The following is a 15,471-nucleotide window of genomic DNA, read 5'->3' as shown; positions in this document are numbered from 1 at the left end:
TTTTTTTTTTTTTGGCCCAACAGCAATATTTTTTATGGTTGTTTTTTTTGGGGTCTCCAATAATATTGGCGCTGAAATAGCTCCATAGAATCGTCACGGACGAAAATAGCATTAACAGTTTATAAAGACTTACAGAAAATGTTTGACCGCTGTTGTTGCCAACAAACAGTTTCTAACAAAGTGTTGAGATAACCTTTACTGACCAATTTCCATTTGTAACAATTATTTTCCACCATAATTTACTAATAAATTCTTTTGAAAATCAGACAATGTGGTTTTCTGGATTTTTATTCCCATTTTGTCTCTGGAACTTGAGGTTTATCTATTGATCTCTCTTAACTTTTAAAGTGGGATAACTTACATTATTGACTGAATACTTTTCTGCCTTGATGTAAGTTGAGGGACGTTGCTAGGCAACCGTTAGCTGTTGTAGGAAACGGTGAATTGCTCTTCCTGAATCCGCTTCTGGTCTCTCGAGGTCGAACCGGATCTGTGGATCCGCAGAAGGACGACCGGTACCGGAACCATGTCGAGCCCGGAGGAGCAGGCCAACCTCGGCAGAGCGCTCGGCTTTCTCTGCCGCTGGGACCGCGGAGACGGTCCGGTTCGGGTCCGCCTGCTTCGGAGCTTTCTGAGCCGACACGCGAGGAAGACGTTCTACGAGCTGGAAGTGGACCTGGCCCAGACCGCCAGTCTGCTTCTGGCTCGGATCACCGTCTGGATGAGAGTCTCGTATCCTGCAGGTTCTGATGCAGAAGTTCGTCTCCTGTTGGAGAGAAGAGAGACTCGACCAGTGACGTTGGATGTAGGCTATGCGGAATTCTTAATTTTGTGTGTAACTTTGGATTTGTGCGTGTGTAATTCTTTGGATTTTAGTTCGTAATCTTAATTTGTGTGTGATTTAGGATTTGTGCGTCATTGCGTGCATAATTCTTGATTTGTAACTCATACAATACATTTTGTGCATAAGTACAAAACTACAAAACTAAAAAAAAACCTTAAATAGAATTTACACATGCTCAATTTAAAATTACAACAGCTTAAAACTAATTACGCACAAATCTTTAAAACGACCCACACATCGCTTGTTACGAACACAAATATACATTTACGCATAAATCCGATGAGATTCTTTACGTCTTCATTCGTGTGTAAGTGATGCGTTTACATGCTGCTACAATGCTGGGTCATCAGTTTTCTTATCTGCCGCTTTAAACGTAGATTGTGAATAATATCTGGTGAAAATTTGGCATTTCCCCACTTTTTAAATTTCATAATTCATAATTGTTGTACTTATGAACAAAACACATTAAATCAAATCAAGACGCACAGATCCGTGAGTCTGTTTTCCCTCCTGTCGTCTGTCTGTCAGACATAAAGGAAGGACTCCTTCTTGATGTTTACACTAAAACCTTCAGATCTAAAGATCATTTCAGACCATCTCCAGACATCAGTCCTCATGGGTCACCTGTAGATCCAGGTGAACTCCTCCCTCTTTTCTCTGCTCTGACGCCTTCACTGACGCCACAGATTCCAGTCTGAAGGTTTCCTGGCTCTCCAGCTGAAGGCTCTCGGGGTTTTTCTTTCTGCTTCAAACCAGTGAGTGAAGCTGCTGCTCCGTCTCCCGTTTGAAACCTCCTTCCTGAGCCGTGTCTCCTCACAGTGACCAGTACCTGGTGGAGTTCCTGGAGGCCGGGGGCGTGGTCACCCTCCTGGACGTCCTCCGCAGCCCTCAGGTCAAAGAGGACGACAAGGCGGCAGCGCTTCGTCTCCTGCTGAACATCTCAGACGCCGGCCGCAAGTACAAAGAGTTCATCTGTGAGAACAACGGTAGGCGGCGTTATTTTAAAATGCTGCCTCATTATTCTGCCCCGTTGACCTCTGCTCCTCCTCCGTGTCGTAGGTGTGGAGATCTTATCAGACTGCATGGTGGGTTCAGACGTCGGTGACCCCGCAGGAGCTCTCCTGGAGTCGCTGTCACATGGAAACCCCAAATACCAGGAGCAGATCTACCAGAGCCTGATCGGCCTCCTGACCCGGGTCCGGCCCAGAGCCCAGCTCCTGCTGCTGCAAACCTTACGCTCTGTGCAGGTAAAGGCGCCGATCGACGGACAGAGACTCCTCCGAGTCCGACCAGAGAATGACGGCCAATCCTCCTGCAGCTGAAACGGAGAGCGGCGCACCGCAGCATCGTGGCTCCGCTGCTGAACACGCTGAAGTCGCTGCACCTCGATGTCCAGGAGGAAGGTCAGGGGGAGGATCTGAGGGGCAGGCCAAAACCAATCTCTTATTTTGATACATGCCAATAGATACCCGGCCCTAATTTTACATGAAATGAGTCAAACTGTTTAAGAAAAAAAAATTATATAAAATCACTACAGTTTGCCCCCCCCCTCCACCAGGTGGTGCAGTAGGCAGCCGCCTAGGTCGCCTGTGCCCAGGGCCGGCCCTTTTTGAGGGGTTTTGGTTTTTTGATTTTCAGAGAAACCTTTAAACTTTTGGTCCGGCTACAAGATTTCCTGTCTTGGTCAAGCGTTCCTCTGGTTTCCTGCAGCTTGTCACCTGATCAGAGACCTGAAGGGTGACGGCGTGAAGGCGGCGCTGCTCTCCGGACTCGTGGCTCTGTTGAAGCCGGTGGAGGATCGGACAGAAGGTGAGGTGATCCTTTCAGCATCAACACAACAAAATGTGTTTTTTATCGTTCCGTTTGATCTCTTACATCAAACAACAAGAGAATATGGAGGCAGTTATTTCAACAGGGACAAAAACAGAAGATTAAACTTCAAAATACCTGAAGATCCTGAATCAATCACACTGTCTGTCGGTTCTTCTTCATGAATCAGAACCGGAGGTGACCGGATCGCTCTCTCTCTTTGTCCAACAAGCTGCAGCAGCCAAAGCAATACGGTACGTCAGTCTGCACCTATCACGTGTGTCAAAGTCAGGGCCCGGGGGCCGGATCCGGCCCTCCAGATCATATGATTCTATTGTTATTGATGACCCGATGTTATCTTGTTCTCATTTCTAACTTGTATAATTGTAACTAAATATATTTTTATGGAGAGTAAAATATTGAAAGTTATTTAAGGTTTAAGTTGATTTATTCTGGAATAATATTCCAGCATTTTTATTATTCATGATTATGTTGAAAAGTTACAGTTTTAAATTTTTTAATATTGACATTCTGCAGCTTTATGGACTATTTTTGCATTTATTGAGATTTTTTAGGATATTTTGGAGGGTTGGTTGGGTTTTTATTGAGTATGTTTTGTTTTTAAATGTAAAGCTCTTTAAGTTGCGCACAGTCTGAGAAGCACTATTATAAATAAAGTTTGATTGATTGAACCTAATTATTTTTGTTGTTTTTTTAGGCTAATTTGGGATTTAGCTAGTATTTTAGCCAGCTATCAACCTCAGTGTTTTTAACTATCAATTTCAGCATCTTCAGTGACCAAATTCAGCTTCCAGCATTCACACTAGCATTATCACAGGTAATGTTATATATCTAGTTCATAATTATGTTAAAAAGTTACAGTTTTAAAGTTTTTAAAATGTCGTTTTAGAGAGTTTAATAAATGTTTATCCTGTGCGTCCTCAGGTGATTGAGTTTGACACTTCTGGGTTTTCAACCCTGTTTGTTCCTTTTTGCTGTGACTCCAAACATGTCTGATCTTTGCTGAAGGTTTCTGGCTGAGGAAGACGAGGAGTTTACTCGTGAGTTTCTTTCTCTTGGAGCCGTTCCAAACCTCCTGTACGCGACGGGGAACCGAGAACATCCCGAGGCCCAAATCCAAGCCAGTCTGGCCTTAAAGGTGCGGTGTGTGTGTGTTCATTGTGTGTGTGTTCATAGTGTGTGTGTGTGTTCATAGTGTGTGTGTTCATAGTGTGTGTGTTCATAGTGTGTGTGTGTGTTCATAGTGTGTGTTCATAGTGTGTGTTCATAATGTGTGTTCAGTGTGTGTGTTCATTGTGTGTGTGTCTCTGCTGCGGTTTCTAATGATCTCTACAGTCACATAAAACCACGGAGGCTCTTCTGGAGGGTGAAGCTGTGACGGCTGGAATGTCCAGCTGGTACAGCAACTGCTCCTCGTTAGGAGCTGGAATTTGTTTTCCAGTGAAGCTCATTGTTCTGTTCTAACGTCAAATGAGAAGCAGAGATCTCAAACCACACAGCAGAGCCCAGCTGGACTCTTTCAGAACGAACGTGTGGTTGACCTGAGGGCAGATGACATCATCAAACCGCGTCTTCTCCGTTGTTCTGTGTCCAGCACTTCGTCCGCTCGGATCCAAGCGCCCGAGCGCACGTGCGCAGAGTCATGGGCGGCGAGCTGTTTGCAGCTTTCACCGTAAGCTCTTCTACATGTTTGTGGGAGCTGCGTGAAGCTAACGCTAACGTTACCCTTCCTGTTTCAGAACAAACCCGATTCTCTACACATGGAAATGGATGAAAGACGAGCAGAAGTTCTGCTATCAAACCGTCTCATCATGGATCCAGGTGCTGCCATGTTTCTTTAATCAGTGATTCATGATGTTTCGTTTGAAGAGACTTGGATTGATTCGAAATGCTGACAAGGTGATATTTAATTATTGATTGATTATTGCAATGTTTAACATTGTGATCATTAAATAAAATTAATTTGACCATTTTTTTACAATGAAAGACATAATACCGTATTCTCCAGAATAAAAGTCGCAAGAGCAAAAAATGTCTGATCAAGAAGAAGAAGATCAAAAATCAGTCGCTCTGGAGTATAAGTCGCATTTTTAGGAAAAAAGTCTGTTGCTTTAGAACAAATCCGTTAAGGCGTGTGGAGGTAAAAAATAAAGACAGAAAGAAATACAAAAATACTCGTCTTTTGATCTGTATAAGAAAAATGATCAAAACAATCAGATTCTCTCCCATGTTTGTGTTGGACGACACTTCTTCTTCTTCTTCTTCTTCTTCTGCTGTCAGTAGCTCATACTTATACTGAGATACAGTGCCCTCTAGTGGTTGCTGGAGGAAACTGCTGCTAAAAGACAACCGTGTTTACTGGGAAAATAACAAATATACGAGCCTATTGATGTCTAAAAAAAACACACAAATAAGTCGCTCCTGAGTATAAGTCGCACCCCTGACTAAACTATGAAAATAACTGCAACTTTTTCTCTGGAAAAAATGGTAATATTCAGGTGTTTTTTTTCTAAATCACTCTCTTAAAAAAAGTGAAAGTTTGTTCTGATACAGTCATCGCGATACATATCGTATCATGAGTTGCATATTGTGATACCTATCAAATCGGCAGACTCTTGCCAATACACATCCCTAGTTTATGACTTCATTTCATATTATTTTTTTACAGGTTTGGACGATAAAGTCTGACTGCTGACCAGAGGAGCGTTTCAGCTTCAGCTTCATGTCCTGAAGACTGTTAAAACATTTCATGCTTTCCTTAAAAAAGTCATTAAATTGTTAAAATTTGTGTCATAGTGGATATAACATTTTAAACAGTTTGTGAATATTTGGTCTTTTATTAGATAAAGGTTAATTATGATGAATCCTCACTTGGAAAATTCTGGATTAAAGTTGTTAACAGTAAATGTATTGATTCTGGTGCCTACAGTAAAGCTGGAAAAGAGTTTTATTTGTGCTGAATCTTGAAGCTGACACTCTGCCTGGTTAGCTGGACCTGAACCCACAAATCCAGAGCTGTTGATCCAAGACCCCTCAGGCAGTTCAGTAATCAGAACAATGACCTGAACCAGAGGCACAGTCGATGGTTCACCAACCATCAACATGTTTTCCATCGATCCGCTTCCCTTTACTCCCACATTTGTTTTCAGTGCAGCGTCCCTGCGTGACCCGCAGTCACGGGCGTGCATCACATGACCGAGAAAAACTGCGGATGTTCACAACGATCTTTTGTCCTGAAAGGACAGGATGTTGTTTGTGGAGCATGCTCAGAGGGAACGGACTGGTTGCAGAAGAGTCCTCATATCAGCTGAGCTTCAATAAGCTCTGGATTCAGACCTGCTGCTCTGTGCTCAGACGCTGCTGCACAGACGTGAGCGCTCGAGAGTCGTCAGAAACTGTTGGTGATAATGCTCATAGTGAACGAGGTTTGGAACAAAAGATGAGATAAAAGCAGAGAAAAGCTTTAAAAAATAAAGTCCAGTTCACTTTTATATAATTATCCTTGAAAAATAGTAAAAACATCCTTGAAAAAAATGTAACTTTTCAAAGTCTCATTTACTAAAGAAGATCAGGTTCCAGGTAAGAATCCAGGTATGTCGTCATCTCCACAGCTTTATCCAGACCTGTGGAGATGTTTTCGATCTCCTTCGTTCTGTTTGCACTCCTCCCTTATTCAGCTCAAACCTTTTGGAGCCACCGTTTTCCAAATGGTGGCTGATGTTTTTCCTCAGTGAATCCTTCTGAACCTCAAGTATTTCTTTAATGTAAATGCTGAGACACATCAGTTTTATACGCTAAAGAGAATACAATCTGTGAAAATAAAATGACCAAAGGTAACTGAAAAATCCGAACTCATCTGGATCTGCTGTTTCACCTGGTAACTACCGTTTGACCATCATTAACCAGCATCCTCCTGGTTAAAGATGTTAGCTTGCTCAGAAGTTTAACATCATTCCTGATCAGGAAGCATTCAAAGGAAAACTGAGTGTTTGTGTGATCATAAAAACAAAATAACTTTGACTAACTTTAAACACAGTCGTGTGGAGTGCATGTTTTATGTCGAATAAAATGCTTTATGTTTTCCTTTTTACTTCAGTCTATTTAGACCACTTTTATTAGATTTTAAATCTGCTTCATTGATGAAAGGAGATCCGCTCTGACATCTACTAATAGTTTTTGTATGGAAGGTGTAGCACATAGCCAAACATGGGATAGACTGTGTTTGTGTTATTATAGCATTTTTGTTTTTAATTTGGGCATTTACTAACAGTTAAAAACAAAAAAACGAGCTTTTATATTAGTTAAAATATCATGTTTATTAAAAAATATTAAATAAATGTTTTTGACATGGAGAATTTCATTGAGATAAATCTGGAACAGATATTTGTTTGTTTAATGGCTTAAAAACAGAAATAGGATAAGGTTTCTTAGTTCTGGCAAAATTACTGATTTTACATCATATAAATTGTAGGCGCTGCTATTAACTTTCTAAAATACAATCTTACCATTTTTTTTACCGTTAATGTTTCGGTTTGGGCATAGAAAATAATCTTTTACTGTTTCACAATCATTAAAACTTTCGTTAAAGCTATACGTATTAATTTGAATAATTGTGTTTTTCTTCAAAAATGATATTTATATTATTAATATATAATTTGATGTGTTAAAATACGGGATATTTATAATAGTTACTGTTTTACGGGGGAAAATGAGAACAGTGACAAGGAAATCAAACCCAGAATGCGCAGGGAAATGAATGTACCGGAAATGACGTACGTCTTTCCTCCGGATTGGTCAGTCTCCGCCTGGCGGGAGCAGAGACCAGCTCAGGATGTAAACAAGCTGCTCGGAGCTGAACACGTTAGATTCTGGAGCCGAAGATGAGCAGGTTACGTTCAACTTCCATCAAAGGGAAGAAACTTTTATCAGGAGCTGAAGAGACGAAGAAACCGAGCCGGAAGCGACTGAAGACCGCAGCGGAAGGAGGTGGGGGTCAATATGGAGTCAGTCCGGCGACGATTTTAAAGTTTATCAACGTCTCCTGTCAGATTTTAAACCAAACTTTGTCCGGTCAGCTCATGTTTCCCTTTAAATCTGACGTTTTACTGAGTCACGTTTTACCCTCACGAACAATCATAAATATACTGACAATATAATCCACACAATAAAGTAATGTACTTTTTAGTATATTAAAATACTGCATTCACATGTGATAATATAATATATACAATATTTTCTGATATTTACTGAAATGTATTAAAATAATGATTGATATACTATGTAACAAAATATTATATCCTATAAAATCATATTTTAGATAAAGAGAAATCATATTTTAGATAAAGAGGAATCATACCTGAATATAAACATATAAAACCCAGATTAAATGATGTTATAAATGATAAAAATATTCGAATCAATTTTTTGGGTGATGTAAATAATGTAAATAATTATTTCGAATGGCAGTCAACAACATTTAAGCAGTCAAAATGTAAAATTATTCAACAAAGATAAAATCAATTATGAACTAAATTTGGACACCAGTGGATTTAAATATATATATATATCAATACAAATAAATGGCTCGTCTAGCAATACATTACAATATATTTTAAAATATAAGACTAATTTGGTGATATATTGAAATATACTTTTTAATATATATGATTTTCCAGTAATATATATTTGTTTCTTAATGATAGACCTGTTTGAGTTTTCTCTGAATAAAGCTGTTTGACTGAATATTAAATGTATTTTTTAAAAGCTTATCAGTGAGATTTTTTTTTGTTATCTCTCTTTAGACAAAGCCCCCAAAGCCTCGTCCTCTTCATCGTCCTCTGCTTCATCCTCGTCCTCTTCATCGTCCTCTGCTTCATCCTCGTCCTCTTCATCATCCTCTTCGTCCTCCTCTTCATACCACAGCTTCAGCGATCCTGCAGAAACGGTGCAGCTGCGGCGGGAGCTCCTGAGCTGGTACGACAGCGAGAAACGAGAGCTGCCATGGAGAACTCTGGTGAGAAGAGAAGATTTCAGGCTGTGGTTCAGCGTCACTCTTTAAAAAACAGTTTGTTTGTTGTTGTTTTTCAGAATCAGAACCAGAATTCTTTAGTTACCTCAGGGGGAAATTGCATATTTACAACAGAACTTCTATCACCAAATTGCTACGGATAAGAATGGGAATACACAAGAGAAAGAAAAAGCTATTTACAATCCAATCAGTGTGAAAATGTTATGTTCAAGATATACACGTATATGAGAAGCTGTTTGTAGTGAAGAGTTATTTAGTTGAACTGCCACAGGAAGGAAGGATCTTCTGTGGCGTTCAGTTTTTATTGCAGGGAGTCTCCGTCTCACAGTCCAGGAGTGGGCGGAGTAATCCAGGATGCTTTGCAGTTTCTTCAGCATCCTTCTTTCCATTGCTGTCTCCAAGGAGTCCAGCTCCACTCCCACTACGTCCCCGGCCTTGGAGATCAGTTTGTTTAACCTATTTCCACCTGCAGCCCTCAGACTGCCTCCCCAGAACACCACAGCAAACAAGGTGGACCTGGAGACCACAGACTCATAAACATCCTCATAGTTTGGCAGATGTTGAATGATCTGAGTCCTTGAAGGAAGCAGAGCCGTAGAACCAAAGCATCAGTGTTCCGACCCAGTCCAGTTGCTGTCAATGTACACTCCCAGGTACTTATAGTCCTCCACTGTGTCCACACTGACCCCCCGGGTGGAAACAGCGTCACAGGAGACTTGATCTTCTTCAGTTCCTCAGTTTTGGTGACGTTGAGCTGCAGATGGTTCCGCTCACTCCCTGAGACGAAGTCACCAATGACACTCCTGTGCTCAGACTCCTCCCCTCCACTGATAGAACCAATTACGGCAGAGTCATCTGAAAACCTCTGCAGGTGACAGGACTCTGACCGGCAGCTGGTCTGTGGTGTGAAGGGTGAAGTGGAAGGGAGAGAGGACGGTGCCTTGAGGGACCCCGGTGTTACTGATCACTATGTGTGACACGCATCCATGCAGCCACACAAACTGCAGCCTTCCAGTCAGACAGTCAGTGATCCAGGACGCAAGAGGGGCGTCGACCTGCAGCTTCTCACCTAGCAGAGCTGGTCTGATTCATTAGACAGATCACTAATTACATTTATCTGCAGGACAGCAGACCTTCAGACTCAGTTTGTTGTTAAAATTCTCTTTATAAATATATTTTCTTAACCAAAATTTACAATTAATGAATTAGAAGAAATCCTTAAAATTTTCAGTTTTTGTTTTTATGATTCCTGAACAAAAAATCGTCTTATTTTGATCAAGAAATGAACCTAAAGATCGTTCTGTCTCCTTCAGGCTGAAACCGAGCCGGACGTCAACATCCGGACGTATGCAGGTAATTTACAACCCCTGAAAGCTGGAGCTGCTCGTCCTTCATGGGTTTCTGTCTGAAACGATCCGTTTGTGTCTGTGGAGTTTGGGTTTCTGAAGTCATGCTGCAGCAGACGCAAGTGTCCACCGTGACGGACTATTACAACAGATGGATGAAGGTAGAGGACGGCTTCATGGCGGGGTTTTTGGCTCCTTGTGTTGACATGAATCTGTGTGGTGTTGTTGTGTGATCTTGTGTGTTGTTGTTGTGTGATGTTGTTGTGTGATGTTGTTGTTGTGTGATCTTGTGTGATGATGTTGTTGTGTGATCTTGTGTGATGTTGTTGTGTGATGTTGTTGTGTGATGTTGTTGTTGTGTGATGTTGTTGTTGTGTGATGATGTTGTTGTGTGATGTTGTTGTGTGATGTTGTTGTCGTGTGATCTTGTGTGATGTTGTTGTGTGATGTTGTTGTGTGATGTTGTTGTGTGATGTTGTTGTTGTGTGATGATCTTGTCTGATGATCTTGTGTGATGTTGTTGTGTGATGTTGTTGTGTGATGTTGTTGTGTGATGTTGTGCGTCTTTGCTGCAGAAGTGGCCGACTGTTCAGGATCTGGCTGCTGCTACTCTGCAGGTAATTATTGATCTCTTACTGTTGTATCTTGTTAACATGTTGTTTTCATTTTTCAAAGTAAAAGTTTTGTCTGTCCAGGAGGTGAACCAGATGTGGGCGGGGCTTGGATACTACTCTCGGGGCAGGCGGCTGCATGAGGGGGCGCAGAAGGTCTGCATGCTGAAAAGCCTCAACATATTGAAGGTGTTTTTGAGGTTTTGGTCATGTGAGGTTTCGTGCTCCAGGTGGTGTCAGAGCTGAAGGGAAAGATGCCTCAAACCGTCGACGACCTTCTGAAGCAGCTGCCGGGTGTGGGACGTTACACCGCTGCAGCTGTGGCCTCCATCGCCCTGGGACAGGTGGGTCAGAGGTCAGAGGGCGCTGAAGCTCACCTGTCTGCAAGAACAAGACAAAGACTGAGTTCAAGTCTCTCTGAGCTTTTATTCTGAAGGTCTCACGTCATGACGTTTTTTCTTCTGCCCCTGATGCTCAACAATTTGAATAAATAAATACTCAGAAATGCAGTTTCGATCCTAATTTTCTTCACATATGTCTTCTATCATCAGAACATGTTAAAAACACCATTTCATCAGTGCAATCTTTAATTTCTTGTGTTCAACAAAAACCTGGAATGTGTAAAAGTTTGTTTTTGCTTCGAAGCTCCAAATCTGATCCTCAGTGTTTCAGAATAATCCTGATGTGATCCACTTTTCCTGTTCTTCCTAAAAGCTGACTGACTTGTGCTGCTTAGGTCGCTGGAGTCGTGGACGGAAACGTGACCCGAGTTCTGTGCCGGCTCAGAGCCATCGGCGCCGACAGCACGAGTCCTGCAGCGACTCAGGCTCTGTGGTAAAACACCTGCAGGATTTGTGAAGGGATTCCTGTTAAATCCATGAAAACACAACAGTTCCTTCATCCTCTGAACCACATGTCAGAGTCGAGGCCCGAGGCCAGAGTTTAGCTAATATTTCAGCTACATGCTAGCTGTTTTGACTATTTTTTTAGGCTAATATGGCATTTAGCCAATATTTTAGCTGGCTATTAGCTTTAGCATTTACAGCTTTCATTTTCAGCATTTTCAGCTATCAACTTCAGCATTTTCAGCTATTAGCTTTACTGATTTCAGCTATCAACTTCAGTGTTTTTAACTATCAACTTCAGCATTTTCAGCTATTAGCATCAGTGATTTCAACCACAGCAATTTCAGCTGTCAGCTTCAGTGCTTTCAGCTATCAACTACACCGATTTTAGCTATTAGCTTTACTGATTTCAGCTATCAATTTCAGCATTTTCAGCTATCAACTTTAGAGTTTTTAGCTATCAGCTTCAGCTATTTCAGCTTTTAGCTTTACTGATTTCAGCTGTCAATTTCAGCGTTTTTAGCTATTAGTATCAGTGATTTCAGCCTCAGCATTTTCAGCTATCAACTTTAGTGTTTTCAACTATCAGCTTCAGCGATTTCAGCTGTTAGCTTCAGCTTCCAGCATTCACACTAGCATTATCACAGGTAATACTATACTGTATATCTAGTTCAATTATGTTAAAAAGTTACAGTTTTTAAGTTTTAAAAATGTCGTTTTAGAGTGTTCAGTAAATGTTTCTCCTGTTCGTCCCGTGACCTGAGGTGTGTTTTGGATTTTGTCCCCCGTGTGATTGAGTTTGACTCTCTTGACTTAAACGGCGTCATGATCTTTGTCTGCATGTTTGATCTGAGCCGACATCAGATGTTGATTTCTGCTTCTTCTCTGTTTCAGGAGTCTAGCTAACTCCCTGGTGGATCCAGAGAGACCTGGAGACTTCAACCAGGCCATGATGGAGCTGGGGGCTCGAGTCTGCACCCCCAAAGGACCGGCGTGCAGCCGCTGTCCCGTCCGGTCGCACTGCCGCTCGTATCAGAAGGTCGATCTGAAGGCCGGACCGCCGCAGCAGCTGTGGACTCCAGCTGACGCGCTCGCTCTCTCTGCAGGTTCAAGTCAAACAGGAACGGAACGCCGAGCAGCTCCTGGGGAGGACGGGCAGAAGCGTGTCGGGAGTGCTGGACGTGGAGGACTGCAGTAAGGCTCCGCCTCTTCTCCTGGCTTCTGTTGGTGATGAAGCTCTGAATCTTCCTCCTCTTCAGTGCACGGAGGAGCGTGTCGGCTGTGTCCTCTGGAGCCGTGGGATGAGGGTCTGGGGGTTCAGAACTTCCCCAGAAAGCCGGTTAAGAAGGCCCCGCGGGCAGAGCGGACTCTGACCTGCGTGCTGGTCAGACCCGGAGAGCAGGAGGACGAGTTCCTGCTTCTGCAGAGACCGAACAAAGGTGAGTGTGAGGTCTTACCTGCAGCAGGAGGAGGAGCCAGACGCCTTCTTGGTGGAAGTTTGACTGATGGGAGGACGTGTTCAGGTTTGTTAGCAGGTCTGTGGGAGTTTCCAAGTCTTCTTCTGCAGGATGGACACTCTGATGCTGATCAGAAGAGGGCGCTGTGTCTTCACATCAGCAGGAGGCTGAACACGGATGTGAGTGACGGCGTCCTGCGGCTCGTTGGAGAGGTGAGCTCGACTCGAACCATCCACCTTTAGATCAGGACCTAATGTCAGCTGCTGCTTCGCAGGTGGTCCACGTCTTCTCCCACATCCACCAGACTTACGTGGTCTACGCCGCGCGCTTGAGTCAGAGCGGCGCCGGAGCGCCGGCGGAGAACACGCGTTGGCTCAGCAGGTCTGCTCTGCAGGACGCCGCCGTGTCCACGGGGCTGAAGAAGGTCTGAGCCGGTCCTCGTTTTCTCCGTTCTACGTCCAAATGACTCGTTACATGATTGATCAAACTGCAGCTCTTTGGATCGGCTGCTTTTAATGAACAATAATGAATGAAAATGGCTTTTCTTCAGCGTCATCTCCTCACAGCTGATGGTTTATTTCTGAACAAATGTGTTGTAGAGCTCAGGTCCCCAAACTTCTTCTGAGGGCCACATAACTTCACTGATGAGAGGGTGGAGTCAGTTTGTAGGCTGACAGAAAAAGTGTTTCCTGTTAGCCGTTCCATCTGAGATTGATGCTAACAGTGTTAGCAAACAATCTCAAATCCAGATTGGGGAAAAAACGATGCGTCTCTGATATTGTTTAGCGCCGGGCCAAACGTGGAGGCGGGCCGGATCCCGGCGACCCCTGGTCCAGATGAACGCTCATCTCTAAAAGGTTTTCTTTTGTTCTCCCTCAGATCTTGAAGCTTTATGAATCTCAGGTTGGTCTGGATGGATCTCCTAAGGTGAGCTCCTCTCATGCAGTCGATCGGGTCGATGTGGACTCAGATTCCAGCAGATCTTCAGCTCCAGTCCTGCCGACTCCATAAGATTCTGTTTGTCTGATTTAGGAGAAAACCCAGAAGAACTCCAGGAGCATCAAGAGGACGGAGAAATCCAGCCGGGCAGGTGGAGGCCGACAGCTTCCTCTCAGCTCCTTCTTCACCACTCTGAAGGAGGGAAAAGGATCGTGAGGACCTGGTGACATCATCAGGGTTTACCGCCTCACGAACGATGCGGTTCTGTGATCTGAGGACTGTTTTTACGATCATCAGATGTCCCACAATGCTTTGTAATGTGACACCAGGTTTGAAATGTTTTACCAAAATAAAAGCATGTGACTTTTATGTTTTTATTTTCAACCGTTCACTGTGTAGCGACTGGACGATTTTCTACGGTGGCCCTGAAGTGCAAAACACATCAACCAATCACAAAAACATTTGACCTAAAAATAACCTTAATAAAGAACAAAGACGGGTCATATATATACTATTAGTAATTGCTAGAAAAATAACATTTTATTGGAAAAGTATCATTAAAAAAACTGGAAAAACAAAGTAATGAGAAATGGAGCCAAAGACTATTTAAATGTCTAAATTAGAGCTTGTTTAATATTTTAATATATATTCAAATGTGCATATATTTATAAAGATATAGACAAATATAACTACCCAACATCTAATTAAAACACTATCAATACCAATGAACTCTGAGACCCATTTACTCACCTTGATTATAATTATACTCTATGATGGTTTCCTTTTATTTCTTCTTCCTGTCTTTAAAGAACTGATAATGTGATTTATGGGTACAGTTCCTCTACTGGTGGGATGAATGTTTTTGTTTGGGTATGTTCCAGCTGTGAAACCTAAAAATAACACGTTAAAAAAATAGATATAACAAAAATGTAAAAAATCAAAACAAATATTAAAAAACAGCATAACATTTCAGAAAAGCTATGCTAAATTTTAGAAACAAAAAAGAAGAAAACATTTCAGAAAGCAAAAGTAATTTCCAGAAAATAAAATGAAATGTCAGAAAAAAAAAATAATGAGAAACTTATATATATATATATTTCTAAACATCACCGATTGGATGATGTTATTTATCCATTGATTGAACCAAAACTTAATTAAGATGATACTAGAAATCATCATCCAATCAGCAATCTCCCACAGTTTCCACCTTTTCTGGTTTCTTATTTTGAATTTTTGAACTTTTGATTGTTTTATTCTGAAATGTTTTTCTGTTTTTTACGTTTTTATTTCTGAAATGTAGTTTTGTTGTTAATATTTCTAAATATCCTTTTTAAATTTTTCGTTCTGATCTTAATGTTTTGTGTCGAGAGATTTGTTGATGCGATTTCCAATTCAGAGCCACATTTTTCTTCAAAACTTTATTAACAAATCCACCACTAAAGACATTTTTACATGAAAATACAGTAATGATTAGAAAGAACATTTATAAGATTAAAATTGTACATAAGTGATTTAAAAGGTCTTAAGTTTACAAGGAAAATTCATGTTTTTATGCAAATAAAAAATTTTAT

At 41.7% G+C, this 15,471-nt stretch overlaps 1 protein-coding gene across 5 annotated transcripts; it reads left to right on the top strand.

The window, feature by feature from the left end:
- Positions 1 to 14,269, top strand: mutyh (mutY DNA glycosylase). Of its 5 annotated transcripts, XM_024259026.2 has the most exons (25): positions 2 to 732; positions 1,531 to 1,599; positions 1,664 to 1,830; positions 1,904 to 2,091; positions 2,163 to 2,247; positions 2,483 to 2,653; positions 2,844 to 2,907; positions 3,683 to 3,812; positions 4,269 to 4,346; positions 4,414 to 4,495; positions 8,476 to 8,490; positions 8,521 to 8,687; positions 10,016 to 10,055; positions 10,136 to 10,209; positions 10,624 to 10,665; positions 10,744 to 10,815; positions 10,890 to 11,003; positions 11,396 to 11,493; positions 12,399 to 12,543; positions 12,611 to 12,698; positions 12,764 to 12,943; positions 13,028 to 13,173; positions 13,236 to 13,385; positions 13,841 to 13,888; positions 13,994 to 14,269. In XM_024259026.2, the coding sequence occupies exons 1-25, from the start codon at positions 527 to 529 to the stop codon at positions 14,114 to 14,116; spliced, it is 2,742 nt and encodes a 913-aa protein (XP_024114794.1). In that variant the 5' UTR covers positions 2 to 526; the 3' UTR covers positions 14,117 to 14,269. The 5 variants fall into 5 exon arrangements, with proteins under 5 accessions (XP_024114795.1, XP_024114794.1, XP_024114793.1 ...); XM_024259027.2 differs by having other exon boundaries at positions 1 to 732; positions 8,476 to 8,687; positions 13,028 to 13,140; XM_024259025.2 differs by having other exon boundaries at positions 8,476 to 8,687; positions 10,627 to 10,665.
- The last annotated feature ends 1,202 nt before the right edge of the window (positions 14,270 to 15,471 follow it).

Source organism: Oryzias melastigma, linkage group LG4 (assembly GCF_002922805.2).
Source record: "Oryzias melastigma strain HK-1 linkage group LG4, ASM292280v2, whole genome shotgun sequence".
In the NCBI taxonomy this organism is placed as follows: domain Eukaryota; kingdom Metazoa; phylum Chordata; class Actinopteri; order Beloniformes; family Adrianichthyidae; genus Oryzias; species Oryzias melastigma.
The sequence above is the reverse complement of the archived record's forward strand: the minus strand, read 5'-3'. Positions and strand labels throughout refer to the sequence as shown.